We start from the raw sequence: 26757 nt of genomic DNA, 5'->3' as shown, positions 1-26757 counted from the left end.
CGACTCGTTTCCTCTGAGGACGATTAGATGAGTTTCATCCCTTCATCTTTAGAAATGTGAAATGACAAATATATAATGACAAATGTGTTTCGGATAATTTCATTTCCGTGCAATGATGAAGCCGACAAAAAAGTTTTATTCGTCGTTTGTCAGACGTCTACTCCTCCCTCCATCCCTCCATCCCTCCCTCCATCCCTCCATCCCTCCCTCCCTCCCTCCCTCCATCCCTCCAACCCTCCATCCCTCCCTCCATCCCTCCTCCCTCAATCCTCATCATTTCCATCCCTCCATCCCTCTATCCCTCCATCCCTCCATCCTTCCATCCCTCCTCCCTCCATCCTTCCATCCCTCCATCCTTCCATCCTTCCATCCTTCCATCCCTCCATCCTTCCATCCCTCCATCCCTCCATCCCTCCTCCCTCAATCCTCATCATTTCCATCCTTCCATCCCTCTATCCCTCCATCCCTCCATCCTTCCATCCCTCCTCCCTCCATCCCTTCATCCCTTCATCCCTCCTCCCTCCATGCCTCCATCCCTCCTCCCTTCTCCCTCCTCCCTCCATCCCTCCTTCCTTCCTTCCTCCCTCCATCCTCCTCCCTCCATCCTCCTCCCTCCATCCCTCCATCTCTCCTCCCTCCTCCCTCCATCCCTCCCTCCTCCTTCCATTCCTCCATCCCTCCTCCCTCCATCCCTCCTCCCTCCAACCCTCCTCCCTCCTCCCTCCTCCCTCCTCCCTCCTCCCTCCTCCCTCCATCCCTCCATCCCTCATCCCTCCATTCCTCATCCCTCCATCCCTCCTCCCTCCATCCCTCCATCCCTCCACACCTCCTTCCCTCCATCCTTCCATCCCTCCATCCCCCATCCCTCCATCTCTCCATCCCTCCATCTCTCCCTCCCTCCATCCCTCCCTCCCTCCTTCCCTCCATCCCTCCATTCCTCCTTCCCTCCATCCCTCCATCCCTCCTTCCCTCCTCCCTCCTCCCTCCATCCCTCCAGCCCTCCCTCCTCCTCCCTCCATCCCTCCATCCTTCCTTCCCTCCATCCATCCATCCCTCCTCCCTTCTCCCTCCTCCCTCCTCCCTCCTCCCTCCTTCCCTCCTCCCTCCATTCCTCCATCCCTCCTCCCTCCATCCCTCCTCCCTCCATCTCTCCATATCTCCATCCCTCCATCCCTCCATCCCTCCATCCCTCCTCCCTCCATCCCTCCATCCCTCCATCCCTCCATCCATCATCCAGCCATGTGAAGGGTAAATATGTTTTGTAAACAGAATGAACATCTCTCTTCTGTTTGGCTTCAGTCTTTCTCTCCAGAGGAGACGTTTTTTTAAAGAAACCTTTTAATATCAGATAGAGATAGAGAGAGAGAGAGAGATTACCACTGACGGGTCATTTCCGTGAGGAAGCGTTCGACCTGTTTCCCAAAACAAGCAGGAAAACATCTTCTCTGGAAACAGAAACATGATTGAGGCACTCGTTCGGTGGAGGAGGAATCACGGAGGTGAAGACGTCTGAATGTACAGAATAAAACCCGAGCCGGGCGGGGGGGCGCCAGACGCTCCCGACGGCCGACGTGTGAAACCTCACAGCTTTCCACCACTTCCTCTAATGATATCTCTCCCTATTAGTCTGGAAAAGGTCACGGCGTCGGCGGGAGCTCACGTCCTGAGCAGCTCCAGGAATCTGAGGAGCTTAAGATTCAATAACAACATTTTAAAACAGTGACGAAAACCCGGGAAAGTGATTCTCGCTCACGTTTTATGAACGGCTCCGTGTTTTCTTTTGTTTCCAGATAACGTTTATCGGAACTGTCTCTCCAACGGGACGTGGGCGCTGAAGGGGAACTACTCCATGTGCAAGGCCATCCTGGAGGAGGTAAGAGTGTTTGTGTGCAACATGCTCTGATTAATGAGGCTTTTCATGGCAAAGCATGAAACAGCCCCATGCGTTAATCTGAAGGCAGCCGCCGCAGGGACGGGCGAGCTGCGGGAGACGAGCGCCGCCGCCGCTTCACCCCCCCCCGGCTTATTTATAGTAAATATGGATTCAGGCTTCGGTTTCTTGGGGCTCGCGGCGACGGAAGGACATTAAAACTGAGTGTGAGCGCAGAGCGAATGTCCCCGAGCAACACGAGAGAGAAACAGCTTCAAACGCACAACCAGCGTCCTGCATGCGTCGCTAACAGGAAGTGACATCGCTGCTTTAAAGTCAACTCACTGTTTGAGGCTCGGCGGGTTTCGTGTGTTATAAAACACAAAGAAATGACACGAGTATAAATAGAAATAAATTAAACAATAATAACAGTTTGTGATGAAAAAGGGTTATTTTGGTATTTCTATATTCATTCATTCATTTATATATGTCTGCATGTATTTATTTATCCATGTCTGTGTGTAAATGTAAAAAAGGGAGCTGGGTGTAGTGTGAGTGAAAAGTTCAAAGGTCAAAGTTCATCGAGGTCGAACATGAAGCCACAGACGAAGGTTCAGGTCCTGAAGTCAGGTCGCTTGACCGATATATAGAGAAGAAATAAATGAATACATTTTTAAATAAGTTAATAAATGTAGAAATAAATACGTAAATAAATGCAGATGTGAGTGAATTAATGTAGAAATAAATAAATGAAATAATAAATGTTGAAATAAATGTAAAATAAATGAAGGAATAAATGAGTGAATGTAGAAATATTTGACTAAATAAAAGTAGAACATTTTAAATCAATGACTCCACATAGAAATTAATGAATAAATGTCAAAGTAAAGGTAAAAATGAATGAATGAAGAAATTAATATGCAAACTCCCACATGTCTTTTTCATAACAAACTGTGTTTTCTCTATTTATTTGCTCCTGTAAACATCTTGTTTTTCAGTAGAACTTGTTTGAAGCTTGAAAACAACCTGCAGTGAATCTCTCAATTGCTCCTGCTGTGCTCCAGATTCTCTCCAGTCACATGTTTCTGTTTCTCACTTCCTCCTCCTCCCGGACGCCGCTTTGTGACCAGCGCGTGTGATGATGAGCTCATTTTAAATTGGCCCGGCAGACAAAAGCTTTTCCGTCGGAACACGCCGACCCCGGATCAGACCTCGACATTTGTAAATGAGCTGTTTGCTAAATTACAAACTGGCAGAGTGCGATTGTTTTGTTCTGATGGAGCCGGATGAGAATCACTCGAGTTTCACATGAACACTGAGAGAGTTCAATTAGTTCTGTCCTGATCAAAAGAGACAATAATAATAATAACTTTCCTTATATCGCACCTTTCAAAAACAGCGGACAAATATAATAACGTCAATTTAGATTGAATTAAATTCCAGACCAAAAAATCCATATGAAATCCAAACAAAGTCCAAACGCTTCACACAGTCTGTGAATGTGAGAGGAAATGTACATCTTCTTCACAGCAGCAGAGGAACATGCTTTTATTATTATTATTATTATTATTATTATTATTATTATGTTGTTATTATTATTCACTGGGACAGAGGAAGAGAGATGGAACTCAAATATGCAGAATGAATAACACTGAGCGAGTTCAATAAGTTCTGTCCTGATCAAAAGAGACAATAATAATAATAACTTTCTCTATATCGCACCTTTCAAAAACAGCGGACAAATATAATATAGTCAATTTTGATAGAATTAAATTCCAGACCAAAAAATCCATATGAAATCCAAACAAAGATCCTAACGAGGATGATCATAATAATAATAATGATCCGGTGAATCTTCAGATATCGACCTCAAGCCGGAGACGCTTCGTGGATCTGAAGCGTCTGAGACTCGTCACTTCCTGTTTTCTCTGACTCGTCACTTCCTGTTTTCTCGGAGACTCGTCACTTCCTGTTTTCTCGGAGTCATCACTTCCTGTTTTCTCTGACTCGTCACTTCCTGTTTTCTCAGACTCGTCACTTCCTGTTTTCTCTGAGACTCGTCACTTCCTGTTTACTCTGACTCGTCACTTCCTGTTTTCTCGGAGACTCGTCACTTCCTGTTTTCTCGGAGTCATCACTTCCTGTTTTCTCTGACTCGTCACTTCCTGTTTTCTCAGACTCGTCACTTCCTGTTTTCTCTGAGACTCGTCACTTCCTGTTTTCTCTGAGACTCGTCACTTCCTGTTTTCTCTGACTCGTCACTTCCTGTTTTCTCGGAGTCGTCACTTCCTGTTTTCTCTGACTCGTCACTTCCTGTTTTCTCAGACTCGTCACTTCCTGTTTTCTCTGAGACTCGTCACTTCCTGTTTTCTCTGAGACTCGTCACTTCCTGTTTTCTCAGACGTGTCACTTCCTGTTTTCTCGGAGTCGTCCCATCGATCAGGATTCTCTCCGTCCGACCTTTAAAAATCTGTGTTTGATTTTTTTTTCCTCCTCTTTTGTGGCTGAAATGAATCAGTGTGAGGAGGCGTCGGCTGCAGAGGTGTGACTGACATGAGGACATGGGGGGGGCTGAAGAAGCGCCTCTTTAAAGTTCAGCCCGTATCGAGCGGGATGGGCGGCGTCCCGCGGGGCAGTGCGAGCGGGGGGGTGGGGGGGGGATCAAACGCTTAATGAAAAGTTTGTTGAGGGGAAATGAAGAGAATCTTCTTCTGCTTTGGGGACCGAGAACGTGAGAAGTGGCTTCGTTTGTTTCCTACGAGACGACAGTGAGTTTGATTCCCGCTCTGTGGGGCCCGAGGCTGGTGGCGGGTGGGCGGGTCTTATCTGGTCCTCTCGTCCTGCACCCCCCCCTCCTCCTCCCTTCCTCGCCGTCCATTTTAAAAGCTCCTGTTCTCTTTGATTTACGAGTCCTCGGCTCCGGCTCCGACGGCTTCGCTCTTTATTCTCTGCAGCTCCTGTTAATTCTCAGATGAGTCGTTTCTCTCTGCTCGCCGCCGTCCTTCAGACCATCGCTTCACACAGTCTGTGAATGTGAGAGGAAATCTACATCTTGTTCACAGCAGCAGAGGAACATGCTTTTACTATTATTATTATTATTATTGTTGTTATTATTATTAACTGGGATAGAGGAAGAGAGATGGACCTCAAATATGCAGAATGAAGGATTTTCCCTCAAATTTTGGCGCAAATGTTCACTCGGATTGGAGATGAACTGATTCTGTTTCAGGGGTCAAAGGTCGAAGGTCACGGACCTAGTGTGAGTCTGGGAAAACATTCATTGAGACTGAAAGTGGAGAATCTAGTTGTTTTTTAGAGAAAACGTACAATTGATCTATCAACTGATATGATACGATTACATAAGTGAGATAAGATACGATATGATACAATACAAAAAGATAAAATATGATACAATATAACACAGTTCTATATGCTAAAAAAGTACTACAGGGTAAATACAGAGATAGAATAATATTGTTATTGCTTTAATGACTATTATTTCAGCTCTGATTCTTTTAATTTGACGTCAGATTCCTGTGACTTCTCTTCTCGTGAGTCATAAATCCTCCTTCACTTTGAAGAGTTGTCGTTTCTCTCTCTCCTTCGAGCGGCTGCAGCTGTTTCTCATTATCCCGAGGCGAGGCCGAGTCGCTGCGGGGAAACTTTTAACAAAGCGAGTTTTACCTGGAACATAAAAGATGTTCAGGAAGAACGCCCTTGCAAACAGGATCTAAAAAAGTTACCTTAAAACAGAATAAAAGAGATAAATAAATCAACTTTATTTAAGTGCAGCTCAAGGTTGAAGACGTCAGAGATAAAACACGAGAATAAACGTGTCACTCAGCAGGGAGCTGCTTCAGCCAAGCTCTGGTTTTCTTATCGTAGAAGACGTGTGAGAACGTAAATGGTTAATTTAAAGTTAAAGAAAAGCTCAAATAAAAACTACAGGCTCCGCCCCTCCGACAACTTTGAGATAATCGATTCAGTAGTATTTGCGTAATCCTGCAGAAAAATAAAACAACAGTCAACTAATTTAAACTAAAAATTAAAATTATGTTCTTAGACTGCAGGACCCGATTCTGTGTAATGACCAGCAGGGGGCGACGCCACTGTCTATGAGAAAATGACCTATCAGCATTCAGGCTCCACCCCCTGCCTCCAAATATGGTTACTTCTGGTTTCTAAGAAGCCAAAACGTGAGCAGCAGGAAGTGATGTCACGATCCCGACTCTGGTGTCGTACTCGGCTGACGCAGATTCACCTTCCAGTCAAATAAGCAAAAATCATCAAGTAGTTTCACATCTTTAAAATAACCCAAACTGTTCATACGTCTCGTTTTGCAGTAGCTTATCCTTTCTTGTTTCGGATGAACAATTCATTTCCTCTTGTATTAACTCTACTTCCTGAGAGAAGCTTCTTCACCATCTGTCCACCGCAGCCTTAGAAAGAGTCGAGACTTGAGCCACTGCACCGAAAAACATCGTGAACGGGACAGATGACGGGTCGCCGGGCGGGGATTAAACATTTAATCTGCGAGTAGACACCAGCAGGTTACATAAATCCACTTACAGCCCAGATTACTGTCCGTAGTGTGGGGGGGGGTGAGGGGGGGGGGCCGTGGGCCTCACCCAGAGATTCACAGGAAGATGTTTTATGTCGGGTGTAAAAAGCTCCAGCTGCAGCAGGAGACCTCGAGTTAGAGACCGAGCACGATTCACGAGCGAGTTCCTGTTGCAAAACCAGGGGAGGGGCCAGAGCGGGGGGGCGGGGGGCGGTACCGGCCCTCCTGCAATCTGATTGGCTCCTGTAGGTGGCCGCGCTGCAGGAGGGATAAGGTGAGAGGTGGTTTTTCTTAAAGTTAATATCCATGAAACGACCAGAGGGACGTAAATAACAAACCACAAAACCACTATGAAGTGAGTGCAGAGACACACAACAACAACAACACAAAGACTAAATATGAGAGGACAAAAAGAGACAAAAGAGTAGGGACACAAATTAAATACAGAGACACACAACAACAGTAAAAAGGAAACAAACGACTACAGAGAGACAACTGCAAAAACATAATAAATGAAATACAAAGATGTGACAAATGATGGAGAAGTAAAGGTAACAGCTGCAAAAGCAAAGACACAAACACACAAAGACACAGGAAACGGCAATAAAAGGTCAAAAGTAACACAAAGAGGCATAACATACAAGAGAGGCTGCAGAGAGAATACAGAGTCTCACAAAACATGCAACATGTGCACAGACACACATTAAACTGTCATAAGAATAACACAAAATCACCAAAAACATGAAACGACCAGAGGGACATAAATAACAACCACAAAACCACTTTGAAGTGAGTGCAGAGACACACAACAACAACAACACAAAGAGTAAATATGAGAGGACAAAAATAGGCAAAAGAGTAGGGGCAAAGGTAACTAACTGGAATTAACAGGAATTAGCGGGAATTAACAGGAATAAACTGGAAATGTTGTGGGTAATTTATACTAACTGTATTTACCTTGTCATATACAGACATAAATATAAACATTTTGTTGTGTCATAGGCTGATTTGAGCCCTGAGGAAACTTTGGGCACTTGACTATATGCTTCTGCATCGTTGTGTCATTCTTAACATAGGTCTTTGCACAGTATTTGCAAATGTACACAGCCTTTCCTTCTACATTGGATGGGGTGAAATGTCTCCACACATGAGAGAGTGCACGTGGCATTGTTCTGTAGAATAAGATGAGAAAAAAGTTTGTAAAAAAACACTAATGCAATGCCAGAGATATAAATAGTTAGCCAAACTATTGGAATCGTCTGTAAACATATTTTACAATTGATGGATAAATGAATGGAAATAGTCTAGATGAACAGATGAACAATCCTCAATCAGCATGCTAATATATTTTCCCAGTAATATCATGGAAACTTACCTGACTAGTCCTTCACTCTACAGCAGGCCTCAATAGCCCTGCTGTAGAGTGAAGGATGCTGGGAGTTATCTGTGCATGTGATGGAAGAATGCACAGTGGAGGGTTGAAAATAGAGTTTTGAATGATGTTTTTATTGCTCAGCGTTTAATTTGCATAGTTGTTTTTTTTTTTCAAAATTCCCCAAATTCCCGAGCTTAATATTCCTGTGGAAACTTTCCACCCTTTGCAACCCTAGCACAGACAGACATTAAACTGTCATAAGAATAACACAAAATCACCAAAAACATGTGAAAAATCACCTGAAGATGCAAAACGACCACAAAAAGAATCTGAGGAGAAAATACAATCGTATCATTTGTGATTTATTTGATGTTTGTCAGATGTTTAAAGTCACAGCAGCTTTTTAATAGAATTCTTATTGTTGATTTGTCGGTGAATAAAGAAACTGTTGTTAACCTTTGTGTTGAATGTGTTTCTATGAAAATACTCATTATGATTAAAGAGGAATTTCTTGTGTTTTTCTCCGTCTCTGCAGAAAAAGTCCAAGATGCACTTCCAGATCGCGGTGATCATCAACTACCTGGGTCACTTCATCTCCATGGTGGCGCTGCTGGTGGCGTTCTTCCTCTTCCTGTGTCTGAGGTGAGATCATCCCTCTCTTCCTCTTCCTGTGTCTGAGGTGAGATCATCCCTCTCTTCCTCTTCCTGTGTCTGAGGTGAGATCATCCCCCTCTTCCTCCGTGTGACATGTGACGGGTCCCGGAGATCCCTCGTTCAAAGCGCCTCTCGTTCTTATTCTCAAACCGTTTGGTCATGGGCTGAAACCTTCGCTATCTCAATCCGGCAGATGTAAAAAGCTTTAGACGCCCAGAGAGAAACTAGGGCACGTCCCCCCCCACCCCCCCCCCACCACCCCCCCACAAAGGGGAATAATAGACCCTCCTCTGGAAGGAGAGAACACAAACCCGTGTAGCGGCGGCCTGCTGGGACCGCTGGTGCAGCTGGAATGGGTTCCTGCGACAAACCGGAGCAAACCGTGCGTTAACCAGAGAAAGGTCTTAGCACCCCCGGCTGCCGGGGGGGGTGAGGGGGGGGGGATCGATCCCTCCAACACCCCCGAGCGGTGAGAAAAGCGTGAAAGGCCACAGAGACGTAATGAATAGAAGCTGGACAGGACGCCGCTTATGCACAAGCCGTGTTCCAGGGCCAGGTGGGGGGGGGACTGGGGGGGGGGGGGGGGATAAGTGACAGCCGGCTAAAAGTGGCACAGAGGTGGGTGGGTGGGGGGGATGGGGGGGCGGTGGAGTAGTTTGGCATTTATTACTCAGTCACTCACCTTCTCCTCTTTGTAACGAGACTGAAGCATTTAAGAGAAGGTTGCTGCAGCTCGGTGTAGGATGGAGAGAGAGAGAGGGAGGAGAGAGAAGAGAAAAGAGGGGAACCGGAGAGAGAGAGAGAGGAAAGAGAAACAAGGGGAACCGGAGAGAGAGAGAGGAGAGAGAAGAGAAAAGAGGGGAACCGGAGAGAGATAGGAAAGAGAAACGAAGGGAACCGGAGAGAGAGAGAGGAAAGAGAAACGAGGGGAACGGAGAGAGAGAGGGAAGAGAAACGAGGGGAACCGGAGAGAGAGAGAGGAAAGAGAAACGAGGGGAACCGGAGAGAGAGAGGAGAGAGAAACGGGAGGAACCGGAGAGAGAGAGGAGAGAGAAACGAGGGGAACCGGAGAGAGAGAGAGGAAAGAGAAACGAGGGGAACCGGAGAGAGAGAGAGGAAAGAGAAACAAGGGGAACCGGAGAGAGAGAGAGGAGAGAGAAACGAGGGGAAACGGAGAGAGAGAGAGAGGAGAGAGACACGAGGGGAACCGGAGAGAGAGAGAGGAAAGAGAAACGAGGGGAAACGGAGAGAGAGAGAGGAAAGAGAAACGAGGGGAACCGGAGAGAGAGAGAGGAAAGAGAAACGAGGGGAAACGGAGAGAGAGAGGGAAGAGAAACGAGGGGACCCGGAGAGAGAGAGAGGAAAGAGAAACGAGGGGAACCGGAGAGAGAGAGAGGAGAGAGAAACGAGAGGAACCAAAGAGAGAGAGAGGAGAGAGAAACGAGAGGAACCAAAGAGAGAGAGAGGGAAGAGAAACGAGGGGAACCGGAGAGAGAGAGAGGAGAGAGAACTGGACTACTTCCTGTAGTTAGAGTTTCCAGAACCTCTGGAATCTCCTCATGTTTCCAAATCGACGTCTTCCTCTTCCTCGTGCTCGGCTCCTCCTCTTCCTCGTGCTCGGCTCCTCCTCTTCCTCGTGCTCGGCTCCTCCTCTTCCTCGTGCTCGGCTCCTCCTCTTCCTCGTGCTCGGCTCCTCCTCTTCAACGTGCTCGGCTCCTCCTCTTCCTCGTGCTCGGCTCCTCCTCTTCCTCGTGCTCGGCTCCTCCTCTTCCTCGTGCTCGGCTCCTCCTCTTCAACGTGCTCGGCTCCTCCTCTTCCTCGTGCTCGGCTCCTCCTCTTCCTCGTGCTCGGCTCCTCCTCCTCTTCGTCCTGAGACGTTTGAGACGCCATCAACACGTCCACTCGCTCACAAAGTCACTTTTCATGTTTTAAGTCGTGCACGTCACCAACGCTTCATATGAAGGAACAGAATCTGAATGGGATCACACAGGTGATGCATGATGGGAATAAAAGTAATTTGACCTCTCACCTCCTCCCTCACCTCCACTCTCACCTCCACTCTCACCTCCTCCCTCACCTCCTCCCTCACCTCCTCCCTCACCTCCTCCCTCACCTCCTCCCCCTGAGGTGTTTGATCAGTAGGAGAAGAATAGATTAATAAATGAGACGCCGGACACATATTAACAAGAGGAAATCCAAACGCTGACCTCTGACCTCTGCTGTCATCGGCCTCGTCGTGATGCAACAATATATATCAAGCAATATATCACAACTTAAAATTTTACAGTATTATACAGTATTATACATGCAATAATACAATCTATAAATGTATATTAATTTAATTAAATGATATAAAGAGAATAAAGTCAATAACAACAGGAAACAGCACAAGAGGAAAATCTTTAATTGTTAAATCTGCGTCTCTGCGACTTTAATGAAAACGTGTGTTAACGAGCGTTCGGCGTCTTCATCGGGTCGCTGGCGCCGGAGGGAAGTGAGGTCACGCCTGAGAGAAGAACAACTTCCTCCTTCTGCTTGTGGCGAGGAATCGAGGAATCCAGCAGCTTGTTTGTGGAGGAATGTGATTTTTTTTTTTACCCTAAATTAATATTTTTAAACCCTGAAGGATTTTCTTTTTCACGTGTGCGTAATATTAACATTATTAAGAACAGCTGCCGTGTTAATGAGGCCGTTATTTTCTTTAAGCTGATTAATAAAGCGGCTGAATGATTCAGTGTCGTCTGCTGACTCAGCACAAAGCCGCTGCAAGTGACACCGATTAAGAATTGATGCTCGCGGAAAAATAAATCATGTCATTCGTGGTCGACGGAGGAGGAGGAGGAAGAAGAGGAAGAGTAGGAGGCAGATAACGCCGTCAGCTGGTGACAGCGATGGAGGCTGTCGCTATGGGGACGGCGTTCGTCCGTTTAGTCATGAGCGTCTATTTTTGACCTTTCGCTCTGAGGCAGATTTTAATGAATTGAGCCTTGAGGTCGATTTATTTACATGTAAAGAAGCAGCGAGAGTTTTTTCAAGATGTGACACTAGGGTTGCAAAATTTCGGGAATATTCAAAGTTGGAAACTTTCCATGGGAATAAACGGGAATAAACTGGAAATGTTGTGGGTAATTTATACTAACTGTATTTACCTTGTCATATACAGACATAAATATAAACATTTTGTTGTGTCATAGGCTGATTTGAGCCCTGAGGAAACTTTGGGCACTTGACTATAAGCTTCTGCATCGTTGTGTCATTCTTAACATAGGTCTTTGCACAGTATTTGCAGATGTACACAGCCTTTCCTTCTACATTGGATGAGGTGAAATGTCTCCACACATGAGAGAGTGCACGTGGCATTGTTCTGTAGAATAAGATGAGAAAAAAGTTTGTAAAAAAACACTAATGCAATGCCAGAGATATAAATAGTTAGCCAAACTATTGGAATCGTCTGTAAACATATTTTACAATTGATGGATAAATGAATGGAAATAGTCTAGATGAACAGATGAACAATCTTCAATCAGCATGCTAATATATTTTCCCAGTAATATCATGGAAACTTACCTGACTAGTCCTTCACTCTACAGCAGGCCTCAATAGCCCTGCTGTAGAGTGAAGGATGCTGGGAGTTATCTGTGCATGTGATGGAAGAATGCACAGTGGAGGGTTGAAACTCAACGTTCCATACATCTTTAAAATAGAGTTTTGAATGATGTTTTTATTGCTCAGCGTTTAATTTGCTTAGTTTTTTTTTCAAAATTCCCGAGCTAAACTTCCCATGGAAAGTTTCCAGAAATTTACCGGAAACTTTCCACCCCTTTGCAACCCTACGTGACACGAACTGGGAATCAAACGTTCCCTCATCAGAGGCCACGGCGTGGATTCGTTATTCTTCTTCTGCTGTTTTCCTGAGGGATGGACGACAGGTCTCCACTTCCTGTCTCCATCCAGAAGTGAAGCCACAACATCCTGGATACAAACATTTATTTGACCTTTTAGTTTGACCCATGTCCCATTCACTAACATGGAGGAGGCTGGGTTCATGGCCATTACTGCAGCCCGCCACCAGGGGGCGATCGAGAGGATCTGGCTTCCATTGTGTCGTCCATCTTTGAGTCTGATCTCATCTCTGGACTCAGCAGGAGGAGATGTTTAATTCGGTCGTTTCACATCATCTCTCCTCTTCTCCTCTCGCAGCAGGAGAGAAACAACCTCTCAGTAATTTCTCCTCTTCCTCTTCCTCTTCCTCTTCCTCTTCCTCTTCCTCTTCCTCTTCCTCTTCCTCTTCCTCTGACAGGAGCATCCGCTGCCTGAGGAACATCATCCACTGGAACCTCATCACCGCCTTCATCCTGAGGAACGCCACCTGGTTCATCGTCCAAATGACCATGAGCCCCGAGGTGCACGAGAGCAACGTGGTGCGTGACACACACACACACACACACACACACACACACACACACACACACACACACACACACACACACACACATCATTAGATCAGATACATTTACGTCCGGACACGACTTCATTGATCCACTGACAAATCCGGTGTCATTTATTTTTAAATGTGCAATACTTCAATTGAAAAAGCAATTTCAATATTCAAATACATTTCATTAGGGCACTCATAACTTCCTCAAAATACCTATTATTAAAATAAATCCTTGAGAGGTGACACAGATAGTTCAACCCATTCTTCCTCATTGTGACCCCCAATGTCTGCATGTCAAGTTTCAGAAAATGTCACTGTAGAATTTCAGAAATAATTAAAGGCAAAGTTAGCTACTTTTCCATTATGGTCTCATAACAAGCTCATATTGAATATTATATAAAAATAATCCTTGAGAGGAGACAGAGTTATTTCACCTCGCTCTTGCTCATGGTGAACCCCAATGTCTGCATGTCAAATTTCACAATGGATTTTACTGTAGAATTTTAAATAAAAGCACAAGTACATCAAAGTAAAAATGTGGAATATGGCCAAAATGGCCACTAAATGCAAAATAGCAGACTTCCTGTTGTGTTTATTTGAATTCAGTTAATTTCCATCAAAATCTCTTGCATTAAACCGACAAGAAAACACGACTTTACATTAAAAAGTGAAAATATTTCGTCCTGATTCTCACAACAAAGTGTTTTCTGAGCTCAGTGAGAGAATCGGGACGAGTTCTGGTTCCGTGCTGACGGGTCTGATCTGGTTCCGTGCTGACGGGTCTGATCTGGTTCTGTGCTGACGGGTCTGATCTGGTTCTGTGCTGACGGGTCTGATCTGGTTTCCGTAGATCTGGTGTCGACTCGTCACCGCCTCCTTCAACTACTTCCACTCCACCAACTTCTTCTGGATGTTCGGCGAGGGCTGCTACCTGCACACGGCCATCGTGCTCACCTACTCCACCGACAAGCTGCGCAAGTGGATGTTCATCTGCATCGGCTGGTGTACGTTCACCACACCCCCACTCATGGATGGTTTCAGAAATATTATTATTATTGGAGCTGCTTCCTCTTCTTCTTCTATTGTTTAATTCTGTTTAAATTTTTTAGATTAGATTAGATTAGATTCAACTTTATTGTCATTGCACAGTACAAGTACATATGCAACGAAATGCAGTTTAGCATCTAAGCGAGTATCGTGCATATTAAAGTGAAAATGTAATAAATAAGATCTGTACAGTAGAAATATATATGGAATATAACAGTATTAACAGGAATTGTAAGATATAAGGACGATGAATATACTATGAGCAGGATAAAAATATAAATATATATAAATATGAATACACTATAGGCGGGATAATACAGTATAAAAAAACAAAGTCAAAAATACTGACCAAACGCAGTAAGTATGATCTAAAACAAAAAGAGGACTTTTCATGTTCCACTCAGTTACTTTTTACAGGTCTAAAGGTCATTTCTAATTTCTGACCTTCAGATTTTATATGATTTTTTTTTTGCCTGAAACAAAGATGGGAAACATTTACTCCAAGTTGCCTCCATCTCTTTTCTCGTCTTCTCAGAGGAGACACGGCAACAAGCAAACAACGTCGAGCCTCAAAAATACCTGTGATTGGTACAAAAGTCCGACAACAGAATGGAAACACAAACTTTAATGGATCTTTAAAATATTCAATTACCGCAAATCAAGCCACTAATTACAGTTTGAAATGAGTTTTTTTAATCGTGTCCATGAACTAGAACCTGAGAAGCTCAGGTCAGTTTCTCCGCATCATTTCAAAATAAGCGTTTGGTTCCGATCCCGCTCGACAATGGGCGAGTTGGACGTGACGGAGACGGGAGGATCTGGTGTGGCAGCTGAGAAACGTCCACTCGCTTCACTCTGTCAAACCCAACTCCACGCTGGTGGGATTAGGTGTATTGTGCCGGCTGGATTATATTTCCCCAGGGCGAGTGTGAAGGCTGAAGAGGAGACGGCGGCAAATCTCCAGGGAAAATAAATAGGTTTTATTGGCTTCACTCAGCTGCTGCTCTCTGGATCTGTGATGGAGGCAGCGACGTGCGGACGGGAGCTAAAGACAACAAGGAAATGTAATCTGTGTTTATCTGGAGCCGGGTGCTCACGCTCGTCTCTCCAGCACGAGAACAGAAACCTGTTCCAAACGACTCCAGCACTGAGTCGAGTTAACGGCTAAAGGTTCAGACTGTATCGTGCAAATCAAACAGAGACTCAGGTCACATTAATAATTCTCTCTACGACGACTCTTCAGTTTGGAGATGACGTTTCCAAACTGAAAAGATCTCTGAGTGTTTCAGCTCCTCATCTGTTTCCATCGCCTCACGTCTCATACACTGGTTCTGAACGTCTGACCAAACTGAACCGATCACACGTTCTCTGACGAAGGTGAAAGAAGAGCGACTCGTCATCGGCAACACGTGAGAAAACCATTCGAAAAAGTGTAATCTGCATCATATGGGACGATTAAAGTAATAAGTCGTTGCGAGTAAAGGTAAAGGCCGGAGCATGCTTCTGCGTTTTCACGGCCCGGAAGCGTAAAGGCCGATTTATACTCGGCTTTTTACGGACGCACGCACGCGAGAGACGCAACACGCCCTTCGCGTACTTGCGGCTTGCGTGCGTCAGCCAATTTTTCTGACTATACGACAAAGCGACGCGAGCCTCACGCAGCCTGCAAGGCTTGTGATTGGTCTGCTTACTAGATCCCGTCCGGAGTCGCATTTCCGGTTTCAATCCCGGAAACTGCGGAAGCCACGGAAGATTTAGAAGAACAAATATGGACCAAATAGAAGAGCACTTGGCAGAAGAGATCCGAAACTATGACCACTAGTATAACCCGTCACTAACCAGCGGATTTGTCCGCCAGAAAAAGGCTCTGAGGAGCCGCTGTGGCGATGTCAATAAACGTGTGCCACACACGAAGAAGAGCCGACTTCAACAACAAACATTACTCCGCCTAGTGGTCTGGCGGTGAATTGCGTTGCAACACGCGCAACTCTGGGGGAACTATAAACCAAAACAAGTCCGTAGAAGCTGTGTGCGTGCGTGCGTAAAAAACGACTATAAATCGGCCTTTAGAGCCCTTCCGGGACCCTTAAGTACTTACGTATCCCTTCTTACGTGCTTACGTGCGTCGGCCAATTTTTCTAACTAGACGACAAAGCTCCGCAAGCGTCACATAGCCGGCAAGGCTGTGATTGGTCTGCTAACTACATAATTTCCGGAGTCGCATTTCCGGTTCATGCCCGATAATACCGGCGGAAACCACGGAAGATTTAGAATAACGAATATGGACCAACTGGAAGAGCACTTGGCAGAAGAGATCCGAGACTATGACCACTAGTATAACCCGTCACTGACCGGAGGATTTGTCCGCCAGAAAAATGCTCTGAGGAGCCGCCGTGGTCGATGTAAATGAACCGCTCTTCTTCGTGCCACACACGAAGAAGAGCCGACTTCGACAAAAAACATTACTCCGCCTAGTGGTCTGGCGGGGAATTGCATGGCAACACGCGCAACGCTTGGAAAACCATGAATGAGAACGAGTCCTGCGTCACAACTGCGTGAAAAGCCGCAGACGCCGTTTCAGAAGCATGCGCCGGCCTTAAAGGGACTCTTACCTTTGTTGCATTTTTACACTTTTTGTGGATAAGGTTAAATTGGTATTAATAAGGTAATGACACTCTAAAATGCAAGACAGACCCACCAGGAGTAAAAACAAACAATTATTTCACTCTCATAATATTTAGTGAAAACTTCAACCAATAAAATTCTTCGGACCGAAGGACCTTATTGGCCGACAGACCTGTCTGTTTGCTGCATGGACATGCAGGTTTTCCGTCTGCCACTTGTGGCGCATTCGGGCCCGCGTCATCAAGGCATGTGAATGTAAATGTATATAACTTACCGAATCCATTGCTTTGGTAAACAAAAACTCACGTGCGTGCGCGGAGGCAGTAGGTGTTAAGTCTGCTTGTAAATAAAGTTTCTTCAAAAAAACACCGCGGATGGGAACGAGGGGGTGGGGCATTGGAGGAAGGCGGGATGATTTGAATGTGCTGTAATTCTCAAATGCAACAAAGGTAAGAGTCCCTTTAAGTCGTTGCGAGTAAAAGAAAAACGTGGTCAGGAAAATCAATATGCAAGTAAGACACAGAAGTACAGTAACAAAGCACTCTGTGTGTGTGTGTGTGTGTGTGTGTGTGTGTGTGTGTTTGGCAGCTGGCGAGGCCTTCACGCTCCTCTCAGCCTCCTGTCCTCCTGAGTGATGGCGGCTCGCCGGCCGTGTTATCATCCTCTCACCAGTCACTTCATCAGAAGATCACTTTGCATCTTCGTCAGCGAGCGTCCGGCTGGGGGGGTGGGGGGGGGGGGTCGTTCACACAGAGACGCTCAGCTGACAGAACTTGGCAGGAGCCGCCGCGGCGCCCGGGGGAGGGGGGGGGTGGAGAACAATAGAAAGAGGATTTGATATTGCAGAGAACTCCCTGGAGCAGCGCTGTGAGGTTTGAAGAGAAGAACAATGTGATGTGTGACTCTCTCTCTCTCTCTCTCTCTCTCTCTCTCTCTCTCTCTCTCTCTCTTCTGCCTCACAGGTATCCCGTTCCCCATCATCGTGGCGTGGGCCATCGGGAAGCTCTACTACGACAACGAGAAGTAAGCTCCTCCCTCTCAACGCCTCCTCTGTGCTCCGGTGATAAAAAAGCAAAGTCAAACTGCTTTGAATTAAAGACACGAGCGTCTATTAATAACCTGCGGTGATGACGCTCACATCCCTCCAGAGAGGCTCCTCCTCTGTGAAGCTTCATCCACTCAATACACACGTTTCCAGATTACTCTTGAATATCGTGAAAAATATCTAAAATAAGAAAAATATGTCTAAAATAATATAAAGGTGCTGGTGATCATGAGGTTAAACTTAAGTAGGCCTCAATTGTTTGTGTGATATTGTATAATTATCATTACTTTGTCATCTTCCCTCTTCAGTTGTAGCCCCAGTTTATGATGATTGTTATTGATCACCGTTACTTTAACCTTCTCTCAACATGAAAGCTACATGTCTGAACATTTAAGTCATGAACGTTATTTATTGATGTGCATATGGTTCTGAGATGCAGTACAACTACAAACTGCATTTTAATTTTGTTTTCAATTCTTAAGCACTGAAAATCAACCGTTTTTGTTGTTTTTTACACAGATTTTTCTAGATTTGTTTGAGGTTTTTAAATGAAATCAACATGGAAAACCAAATGTTAAAATTTCCTTCTATCTACTCACACACACACACACACACACACACACACACACACACACACACACACACACACACACGTAGGCACATCAGTGGGCCACAGATTACTTTCTAGTCAGAATCGTCCCTGGGACAGAACCAGTTGCAACCCCTGGCTTAATGGATTGAAACTGGATTTTAAAAGTGTTTCCTCGTTGTTAAATCATCACATCCTTCATGAAATTGGATCTTTTTCAACATTTTGGTTGATTTCTTAGAGAATGATTCATGGGTCTTGATGAAATGAGGCTGATATTAATAAGTGTGTGTGATTTGGTGCAGCTTGATTGGCTTCAAGGGATTTTTAGGGTCTTTGTGGAGCTCGAGTGTTTCTGATGTTCTACGGTTTCCATCTGTGATTCAAACCCTTTAAGGATCAGGCAGATTTTTGCTCCAATCAAGTTTTTTCAGCCACAATAATACAAACAAATACACACACTCACACGCACAACATACAAAATACACAAATAACAGACGGAGAAAAGGTTGATGGACGGAGGCCTCCTCACTGAGACATTTATTTGAAAGCCTTTATTTTAAAGGAAGGAGAGTTATTTTCATCAAGATCCATGAATTATCCTCTGAGAAATCTATTAAAATGTATTAAATAGATAAATAAATAAAACATCTAATCCTACGATATTACAGAAATTCCCAGATCTGTGTCCTGATCCAGATCCACACAGAGATTTGATAAACTCTGTTTTGGACGACGTCCTTTTTGTTTGCAGTAGAAATCCTGCCGACAAACAAACAAACAAACAGACAGTAATATTTGTCTTATTAAAGTAACCATGGTGACGAGCTGTTGGTTATATATTATCTGTGAGCGTAACGTTCTGATCACGTTACACTTTGTGTTGCTTGTTGTCTCAGGTGCTGGTTCGGGAAGCAAGCCGGTGTTTACACTGATTACATCTACCAAGGCCCCATGATCCTGGTGCTGGTGGTAAGACTCTGCTTTTCATAACCTGCTTTTATAATCACGCCTCGTTACGTCTGTGGTGAAGCAGCTGGAAGCAAAACACATTCTTGTGTGAGCGGCGACAATTCAACTTTGACAGTTGTGTAACCTGGCAACCAACCAACCAACACAAAACCACCTGAAAGCCGCAGCAGCTCCAGGACTCTGGGTTCCTCCGACAGCTGATGTGATAAGTGTGTTCTGTGTATTAATAGTTCCCACAAATTGATCGGAAACAACTGATCAAACGCAGATTTGGCTCCGATCTGCTGCTTTTGTGAAGGGGGCGTGGCCAGACTAGTCGCCACGCGTGCGTTATGCAAAGTGACATCACAGCGATGAGGAGGTTTCAACCTGATTGAAGAGGACGAGCTTCAGGACTTTGTTCTCAGAACTTGAACTTTCACACAAAAGGAAACAAACATCAGGTTCATATCTGTGTTATTCTGGCTGTGCTCACAATCTGCTGACCCCCCTCCCCCCCTCAGCCCGGCAGATTTGTGCTGAATGGGCGGGGCCTCAGCCCGACTCCTCCCCCAGGCCTCAGTCATCCAGACGACAGTGACTCCCTCCTGGCCGCGCTCCCAAAGCTGTCGTCCGTCCTCGTGCACGCCCTCACACTCTGACCGCCCCCCCGCCTCCCCCCCCGCTGTGGTGATTTGGGCCTGTCCCCCCCCCACCCCCCCCCTCTGGGTCTCCAGGGGTGGGGGTGACCTTCCCGGCAACGTCGGAAACAGCACATTCGCTTATCTTCCCTCCTTTGTTGAAAAAGTCAACACTCCTGCCGTCCTCCCCCCCCCCCACAGCTCACATCTGCCTCCTTCAATAACCCCCCCCCCCCCCGCTCACAATAGCTCTCTTCTCTCGGGCCCTTATCTTTGTGTTTGGCGCTCGCTCCTCCAGGATCAGCGCCGGGTCAGCGGCGTGTTTCTCTCATCTCCCGTCGGGAGCCGCTGCTGAACGCTGGATTTTCAAAACAGTAATTAAGTGAAGCTCTGCTCCGACGGATGAATGAAGGAAGTAATTTAGAAATGTTTTCATTTGCATTAATGCTCGTGGTTCGTTAGCGAGCAGCGGCCGAGCGGAAGGTTCTGGAGAGAGACTTCAGGTCAAGGTCAGGTCGGCTGACCCCGGGATGTGTTTCATACTCACTCTGTTTCATCACATGTGAATCATGAGAGTGTTAACGATTGTGCAGCGTTGAGTAGTTTCATCAAAACATTCTTCTGATGTTTTCTCCTGGCGTGCCGACGCCGGCGCCGCGTTGACAAACCGGTTTGAATCTGTGCAGCTTCGTGTCCTCGTCTGATCCCTGAGACCGTCTGCAGCTGCTTCACACCGGTGACCTGCACCAGTTCACACCGGTGACCTGCAGCAGTTCACACCGGTGACCTGCACCAGTTCACACCGGTGACCTGCACCAGTTCACACCAGTGACATGCACCAGTTCACACCGGTGACCTGCAGCAGTTCACACCGGTGACCTGCACCAGTTCACACCAGTGACCTGCACCAGTTCACACCGGTGACCTGCACCAGTTCACACCTCTGACCTGCACCAGTTCACACCGGTGACCTGCACCAGTTCACACCAGTGACCTGCACCAGTTCACACCGGTGACCTGCACCAGTTCACACCAGTGACCTGCTCCAGTTCACACCAGTGACCTGCACCAGTTCACACCGGTGACCTGTACCAGTGACCTGCACCAGTTCACACCAGTGACCTGCACCAGTGACCTGCACCGGTGACCTGCTCCAGTTCACCGTGTTCCTGCAAACTGGAGTTTTATTTCTCCTGAGCTGCAAATAGATATTATAATTATTAACATTATTATCAGCACTCATGATAATTGTTGTTTTTAACAGTTGTGTGAAGATCTCCTTACGTTCACATAACAATGCTTTTTATTTTGTTACTGCAATTTGTTTTTTCCCTGAGTTCTGAAAATCCATAAGCTGTAGTTGTGATGGATTTCCCCGCCCCCCCCCCGCCTGTCTTCTTGATGGTGAATGAGAAATCCTTCAGTCGATGGGTTTTATTGATGTGATAAAGAATTGTGGATATTGCACTCGAGGACCAATCCATCTTTTACCGTTTTATCTTCTGTCTTGTTTTTCTCATCATCTTGATTCCCTGATATTTATTCTGCACATTTGCAGTGAAGTTGCACATTCGTACATTTAATTCTTAACAATAATATCACAGGTTTCCGAGGTTAATGATGTGTGTCCAAACAAGGAATTACTTAAAGTCACCGTCGGTTTCCTGCTGCAGAAAAAACCACGACTCTCTGACGTGTCTGCGTTTGATTTTCCCTGCAGATAAATTTCATTTTCCTCTTCAACATTGTGAGGATCCTGATGACCAAACTGCGAGCGTCCACCACGTCAGAAACCATCCAGTACAGGTAAAACATTTATACTGAACTGTTTTATTCAGTTTCACCTGCAGGAGACAAAACTTTCCGGTTAGCTCCTGTAGTCTCACACCTTGAATAATTCAGAGGTTGCACTTGATCGGTGGAGTGAGGGACAACAGGGCCTCACTCCAGCTCCCGTCCCTGTGTGACGCCTCTGTCGTGGCTGTCTGACCTGCAGGAAGGCCGTGAAGGCCACGCTGGTGCTGCTCCCGCTCCTGGGAATCACCTACATGCTGTTCTTCGTCAACCCGGGCGAGGACGACATCTCTCAGAACGTCTTCATCTACTTCAACTCCTTCCTGGAATCCTTCCAGGTACGATTCCTCAGCCGGAGGAGACGTGAAGAGAGTTTAACGTTGTCCGAGTGAAAGAGTAAACGAGAGTGTGACTGATGAACGTAGGGTGTGTGTGTGTGTGTGTGTGTGTGTGTGTGTGTGTGTGTGCGTGTGTGTGATTAAAGCAGGACGAGGGAGCTGATGGTGTCTTCTCCTCTTCCTCACACAGGGTTTCTTCGTCTCGGTGTTCTACTGCTTCCTGAACAGTGAGGTGAGCACCATCTCGTCCGTTTATCGACCCGACATTTAGCTTCTCCCTCTCCCTCTCCCTCTCCCTCTCCCTCTCCCTCTCCCTCTCCCTCTCCCTCTCCCTCTCCCTCTCCCTCTCCCTCTCCCTCTCCCTCTCCCTCTCCCTCTCCCTCTCCCTCTCCCTCTCCCTCTCCCTCTCCCTCTTCCTCTTCCTCTTCCTCGGCTGCTGCAGTGAGCGGTGAAGCTCCGGGCCTCGGGTTTCCAGGGCGCAATTAGGCCTTGTCATGTCCCGCCACGTGTGACATCACGTTCTACGCTTCCTGACAGTGTCAACATTCATTTGTCTTCATGGAGAAATCAGCAGTGAAACCAGCTCGAAATAGAACAGAATGTTTTCTATGCCTGGGCACAGACACGCCTGCTCCTCCAGGGTTAATGTGTGCTATTATTATTGTTATGCATATTAACATGAGTAGCAGTTGTGTGTTTAATTATTATTCTATAAAAATATATATAGTCGATTTCTGGTGGAGCACAAGCTTGAGAAATGGAATTCAACTTTATTTTTTTACTTTATTTTGCGAGTTTGCGTAAACATATCGTCCCTCGTGTTTGAGCCCGACTGTTAGAGGAGGAGTTTTTATTCTTTTTCTCTTAAACATCACAAACACAAGGCGCTCTGTCACCTGGCTGTCGGGGGGGCAGGTCCCGGGGGGGGGGGGTCAGGCTTCATTCAAACTTCTGAGCATCGACTGCAGAATGGTTTGACCCGTGAGTGAATGGAGATTGAATCTGTTCAGGTCCAGACAAAAGGCAGATGTTAGAGTCTGAGGTGGGATTGTGACCGTTGGACAAACGGCTTTGATCTCAAGGACGAGCTGATTGGATTTTGGTGGATTGAAGGTCAAAGGTCACCGTGACGACACAATAACCCCCTTTTTTTATCTCGTGATCGTGTTTTCTGGAGATCGACTCCACGGGATCCTTTCAAATTTGATTTAAAACGTTCAAAAGATGAACTGACTCGATGAGATCGGTGGAAGGTCAAAGGTCACCGTGACCTCACATGAGAGTAGTTGGTGGATCGGTTCAAACACAGGGCGAATATTCTACTGTACATTTGAGTGATCAATAATGAGAACAGAACAGCTGCATCAGGGAATAAGATTCATTTAATTTTAATTAGGGCTGGGCAACGATTAAAAGTTTTAATCGCGATTAATCGCATGATTTCCCTGATTAATCACGATTAATCGCATTTGTAAACGCAAAATCCAATAATGAATTAAAAAGTAGTGTATAGCGCAATTTTATTTTCAATGTTCTGCCATATGAACGAAAGTGCCATAACATTTGTTGTGCAAACACTTTTAACATCAGCATTTAATACAGTAGCAGTTAAATAAAATATTCAGTGTAAATCTCAACTTAACAATGTTATCAAAGCAAATACAAAGTTAAAGCTCAATGCCACTGCCAGGGCATTAATGTTATCCTCTTCGTTATGAAACATCTATACTCCTCCCTGCGTCTAACGTAGTCTGCCGAAGCCTCGCTCCACTCGCTGTTTCGTTGAGTGATTTGTTGATATCAACTGTGTGTTTTGCATTCAGGTGATATTTTAGACTGGAAGTTCTCCGGTGATAAGAAAATTCACCTCGGCAGTGGTTACAAATAACTTTGGTTCTGTCGACTCCGCCGTCTGGAAGAACTTTAAAATGAAAATGGCCATGTAAAAGCTCCGTAGCCTTATCCATGGTTGTTTATCCGCCAATTATTTTCTTTTTTCCGGTTCTGCAGCAGTCAGCAACAGACTTTCAAAAATAAAAGCCTGACTTTCACAATAAAACAATAAATAATCAAACCTGAGTTAATGCGAGATAAAATAATTAGTTGAGTTAAATAAGTGATGAGTTAACTCGTAATTAACTAGTTAACTTGCCCAGCCCTAATTTTAATATATTGAGTACAAACAGCAATACTAACTTTTACTCAAGTAGAAAAGTTAATGTGGTACTTTTACTTTTACCTGAGTGCATATTTGCGTGTTTATTCGTACTTTTAACTGGTCCACCACTGACCCCGTGCATGTTTGACCTGATGACGATTTGTTAATCCTCCGCTGCTCAAGGATGGAAGTTTGAGTTTGAAGAAGCGTCATGAACCCGATCAGTCTCCAGATGCAGCCGCCTGGGACACGACGATACTGGGAATCTGAGCAAATCGGTTTCCAGGAGCCTCAGAAGGTTTGAATCTCACGGCGCTGGTTGAATTAGCCGCTCCGTCGTGCTGCCTGAGTTCGGATCGATACCGTTTTGTCTCTAACGACGACCTGTGAGTTACGTGCCGGTGTCTCCGAGCGGATCCTCATCGTCCACCTGAGCCGGAGCCCGGGAAGAATCCTAATGATGCCATCACGTCTGAAGGGTTTGTGTTAATCCGGGCGACCCGCTGGGTTGATGTGTGAGTCGCTGGCGTTCGGCCTCACATCACATCACATGCTGGTCATTACCTCTGCGGTTATTCCTCGAGTGGCATGTGGATGTGATACCAGCTGACTGCTGCCCTTTGCTCAGCGTCCCACCCTGTGTTCCCCGGCCCGATGATGAATGACCATCTCATCCTGAGTCAACCGGGGGATATTGATTCAGTGTTTCGTTAGAGAAGCAGGAGAGGTGAGCGGAGGGAACCCTCGGTCACATTCAGGAGCAGAGAACAACATTTAGCTGAGGACATGTGTGGAGGATTAGATGATGATGTCATCGGGCCGGAGGACAGACGTGGAACACGAGGCTGGTTAGTCCGCTGATGAAACGAGCTGTAAAACATTACAGAGCTAAAATGAGGTTTGGGGGGGGTTTATGTGGATCAGCGCTGCAGATTAAAGTTCCTCCTTTGCATTATCACAGAGGACAGGAAGTGAGGGGGCGGGCGGGGGGGAAGTGGGACACATTGGACGATTGATTTTGGGACGCTGGAGAAGAGGAGCCGGTTTTAAAATGATGAACGACTCCATGTTCCTGTGGATTCTGTTTGCAGAGCACATTAAGGAAATGAAGCGGAGCTGTAAATTCACTCTCACTCTGCAGAGACGTGTTGATACCGAAGCTCGTTTCTGCCAGAAGATAAAGATAAAAGCTAATGAATAATAAAAAGTCCAAAGAACGATTAGAAACTAAAATCCTCTCTTTAGTGTAAATAATGAGACGGTGACAGTTATGAACCATGAAGTCAAAAAGTATGAGAGCAGCAGAGGTTTTTACTTTTAAATTCTTAATTCTAATTCTAAAATCTGTGGCAGTAAATTAAAAGCTGACTTTTATCTTATTCTTTGGACTTTAAATCTTAGAATTTACTTTAAAATGTCACAATTCTGTGTTAGTGTCTAATAATTTATCTGATTTTCTCATAATTTGTAATTTGCATTTTGTAATTTACCTTAAAATCAGATATTTTTACTTGACCTTATCTTATCTTATGGAAATGCAAAATAAAAATATATATTGGCTTCTACAGATTCAAATATAAAAAAATAAACTTAACATTATTTGCACATATGCAGTATAATTTATTCAATCTGTACCGAGAGTGTTTTTATAATGAACAATGTTCTTTTACATTCTGTCTCTGTATAAAATCTGCTTTCCTGTTGAATTATGACTTTAAGTACAAAGAAGCATTTGTTTTTATGCTGAGTGCATATTTAATATGTTTGCATTTTGCTTCTACTTAAAATACTTTTATTTCAATGTTGGCTTTTAGCATCCATGCACATTACATGTTGAATAATTCACACCCAGCACGAGGCTGGTTCCTAGCAACCAGCCTCAGTGTGACGGACTCTAACCGCTGTGTCTCTCTGGCTCGTGGTCGTCAGGTGCGCTCGGCGGCGAGGAAGCGTTTCCACCGGTGGCAGGAGCAGCACTCCATCCGAGTCCGGATGACGCAGGCCATGTCCATCCCCACGTCCCCTTCACGGGTCAGTTTCCACAGCATCAAGCAGTCCACGTCGCTATGAGAGCCTGGTCCTGCCGTGCACACACACACACACACAGACACACACACACACACACACACGTTGAGGTGTGTTTTCTGCCGCATCACTGGAGTTCACTGAAACACTTAGCGAGCTCCGCAGCTCGAGAGCCTGCGTCCGGCTGCTGAACCTCCGGAGGGACATGAGCCGTCTGACTCTGAGGGCCGAGGACGCTGAGACTCTGAGACGGGAGGTCAGTGGATCACGAGAAGCACGAGACCGAGCTGGGTTTGAATGTACAGCACTCCAGCTCCTGTCCTGTTTGCCTGCCACAGAAGTTCTCTGTTGTATTCCTGCTTTTACTTTGCTCGTGCCACTGAACTGGATCCACGGCGGCAGACACTGGACTCAAAGTTACTCTAATCTTACTGTTTAGATTCTATTTTCAGGTGTTGTTTTTTTTTTTTATTGCGTTGTCACAGCGATTGTGTGATCACCGTGTTTGTGTTGATTTGGTGTTGTGCGATCCTCCTCAGTTCTCTGTCAGCTCGGTGCAGTCGTGCTACTTTCATCAAACTTTCCAGAGCGTTTAACTCATTCCTGACTTTCTACCTGAGGAGATTTTGTTCCAGAATAATTATTC

The 26757-nt window shown here is 45.6% G+C and overlaps 1 protein-coding gene across 1 annotated transcript in view; it reads left to right on the top strand.

Moving 5' to 3' along the window:
- LOC133028154 (corticotropin-releasing factor receptor 1-like) overlaps positions 1-26156 on the top strand; it is a 48885-nt gene extending 22729 nt beyond the window's left edge. Inside the window, exons 6-15 of the mRNA XM_061095349.1 lie at positions 1791-1873; positions 8342-8448; positions 12761-12881; positions 13749-13902; positions 17533-17593; positions 19104-19176; positions 21517-21602; positions 21793-21928; positions 22119-22160; positions 26016-26156. Of these exons, the coding sequence (XP_060951332.1) occupies positions 1791-1873; positions 8342-8448; positions 12761-12881; positions 13749-13902; positions 17533-17593; positions 19104-19176; positions 21517-21602; positions 21793-21928; positions 22119-22160; positions 26016-26156 (1004 nt within the window). The remainder of the gene's footprint in view (positions 1-1790; positions 1874-8341; positions 8449-12760; positions 12882-13748; positions 13903-17532; positions 17594-19103; positions 19177-21516; positions 21603-21792; positions 21929-22118; positions 22161-26015) is intronic.
- The last annotated feature ends 601 nt before the right edge of the window (positions 26157-26757 follow it).

The sequence above is a fragment of the Limanda limanda genome, chromosome 21, assembly GCF_963576545.1.
Source record: "Limanda limanda chromosome 21, fLimLim1.1, whole genome shotgun sequence".
NCBI classification, from domain to species: Eukaryota; Metazoa; Chordata; class Actinopteri; order Pleuronectiformes; family Pleuronectidae; genus Limanda; species Limanda limanda.
Note: the sequence above shows the minus strand (reverse complement) of the source record. Positions and strands in the feature narration are given on the sequence as shown.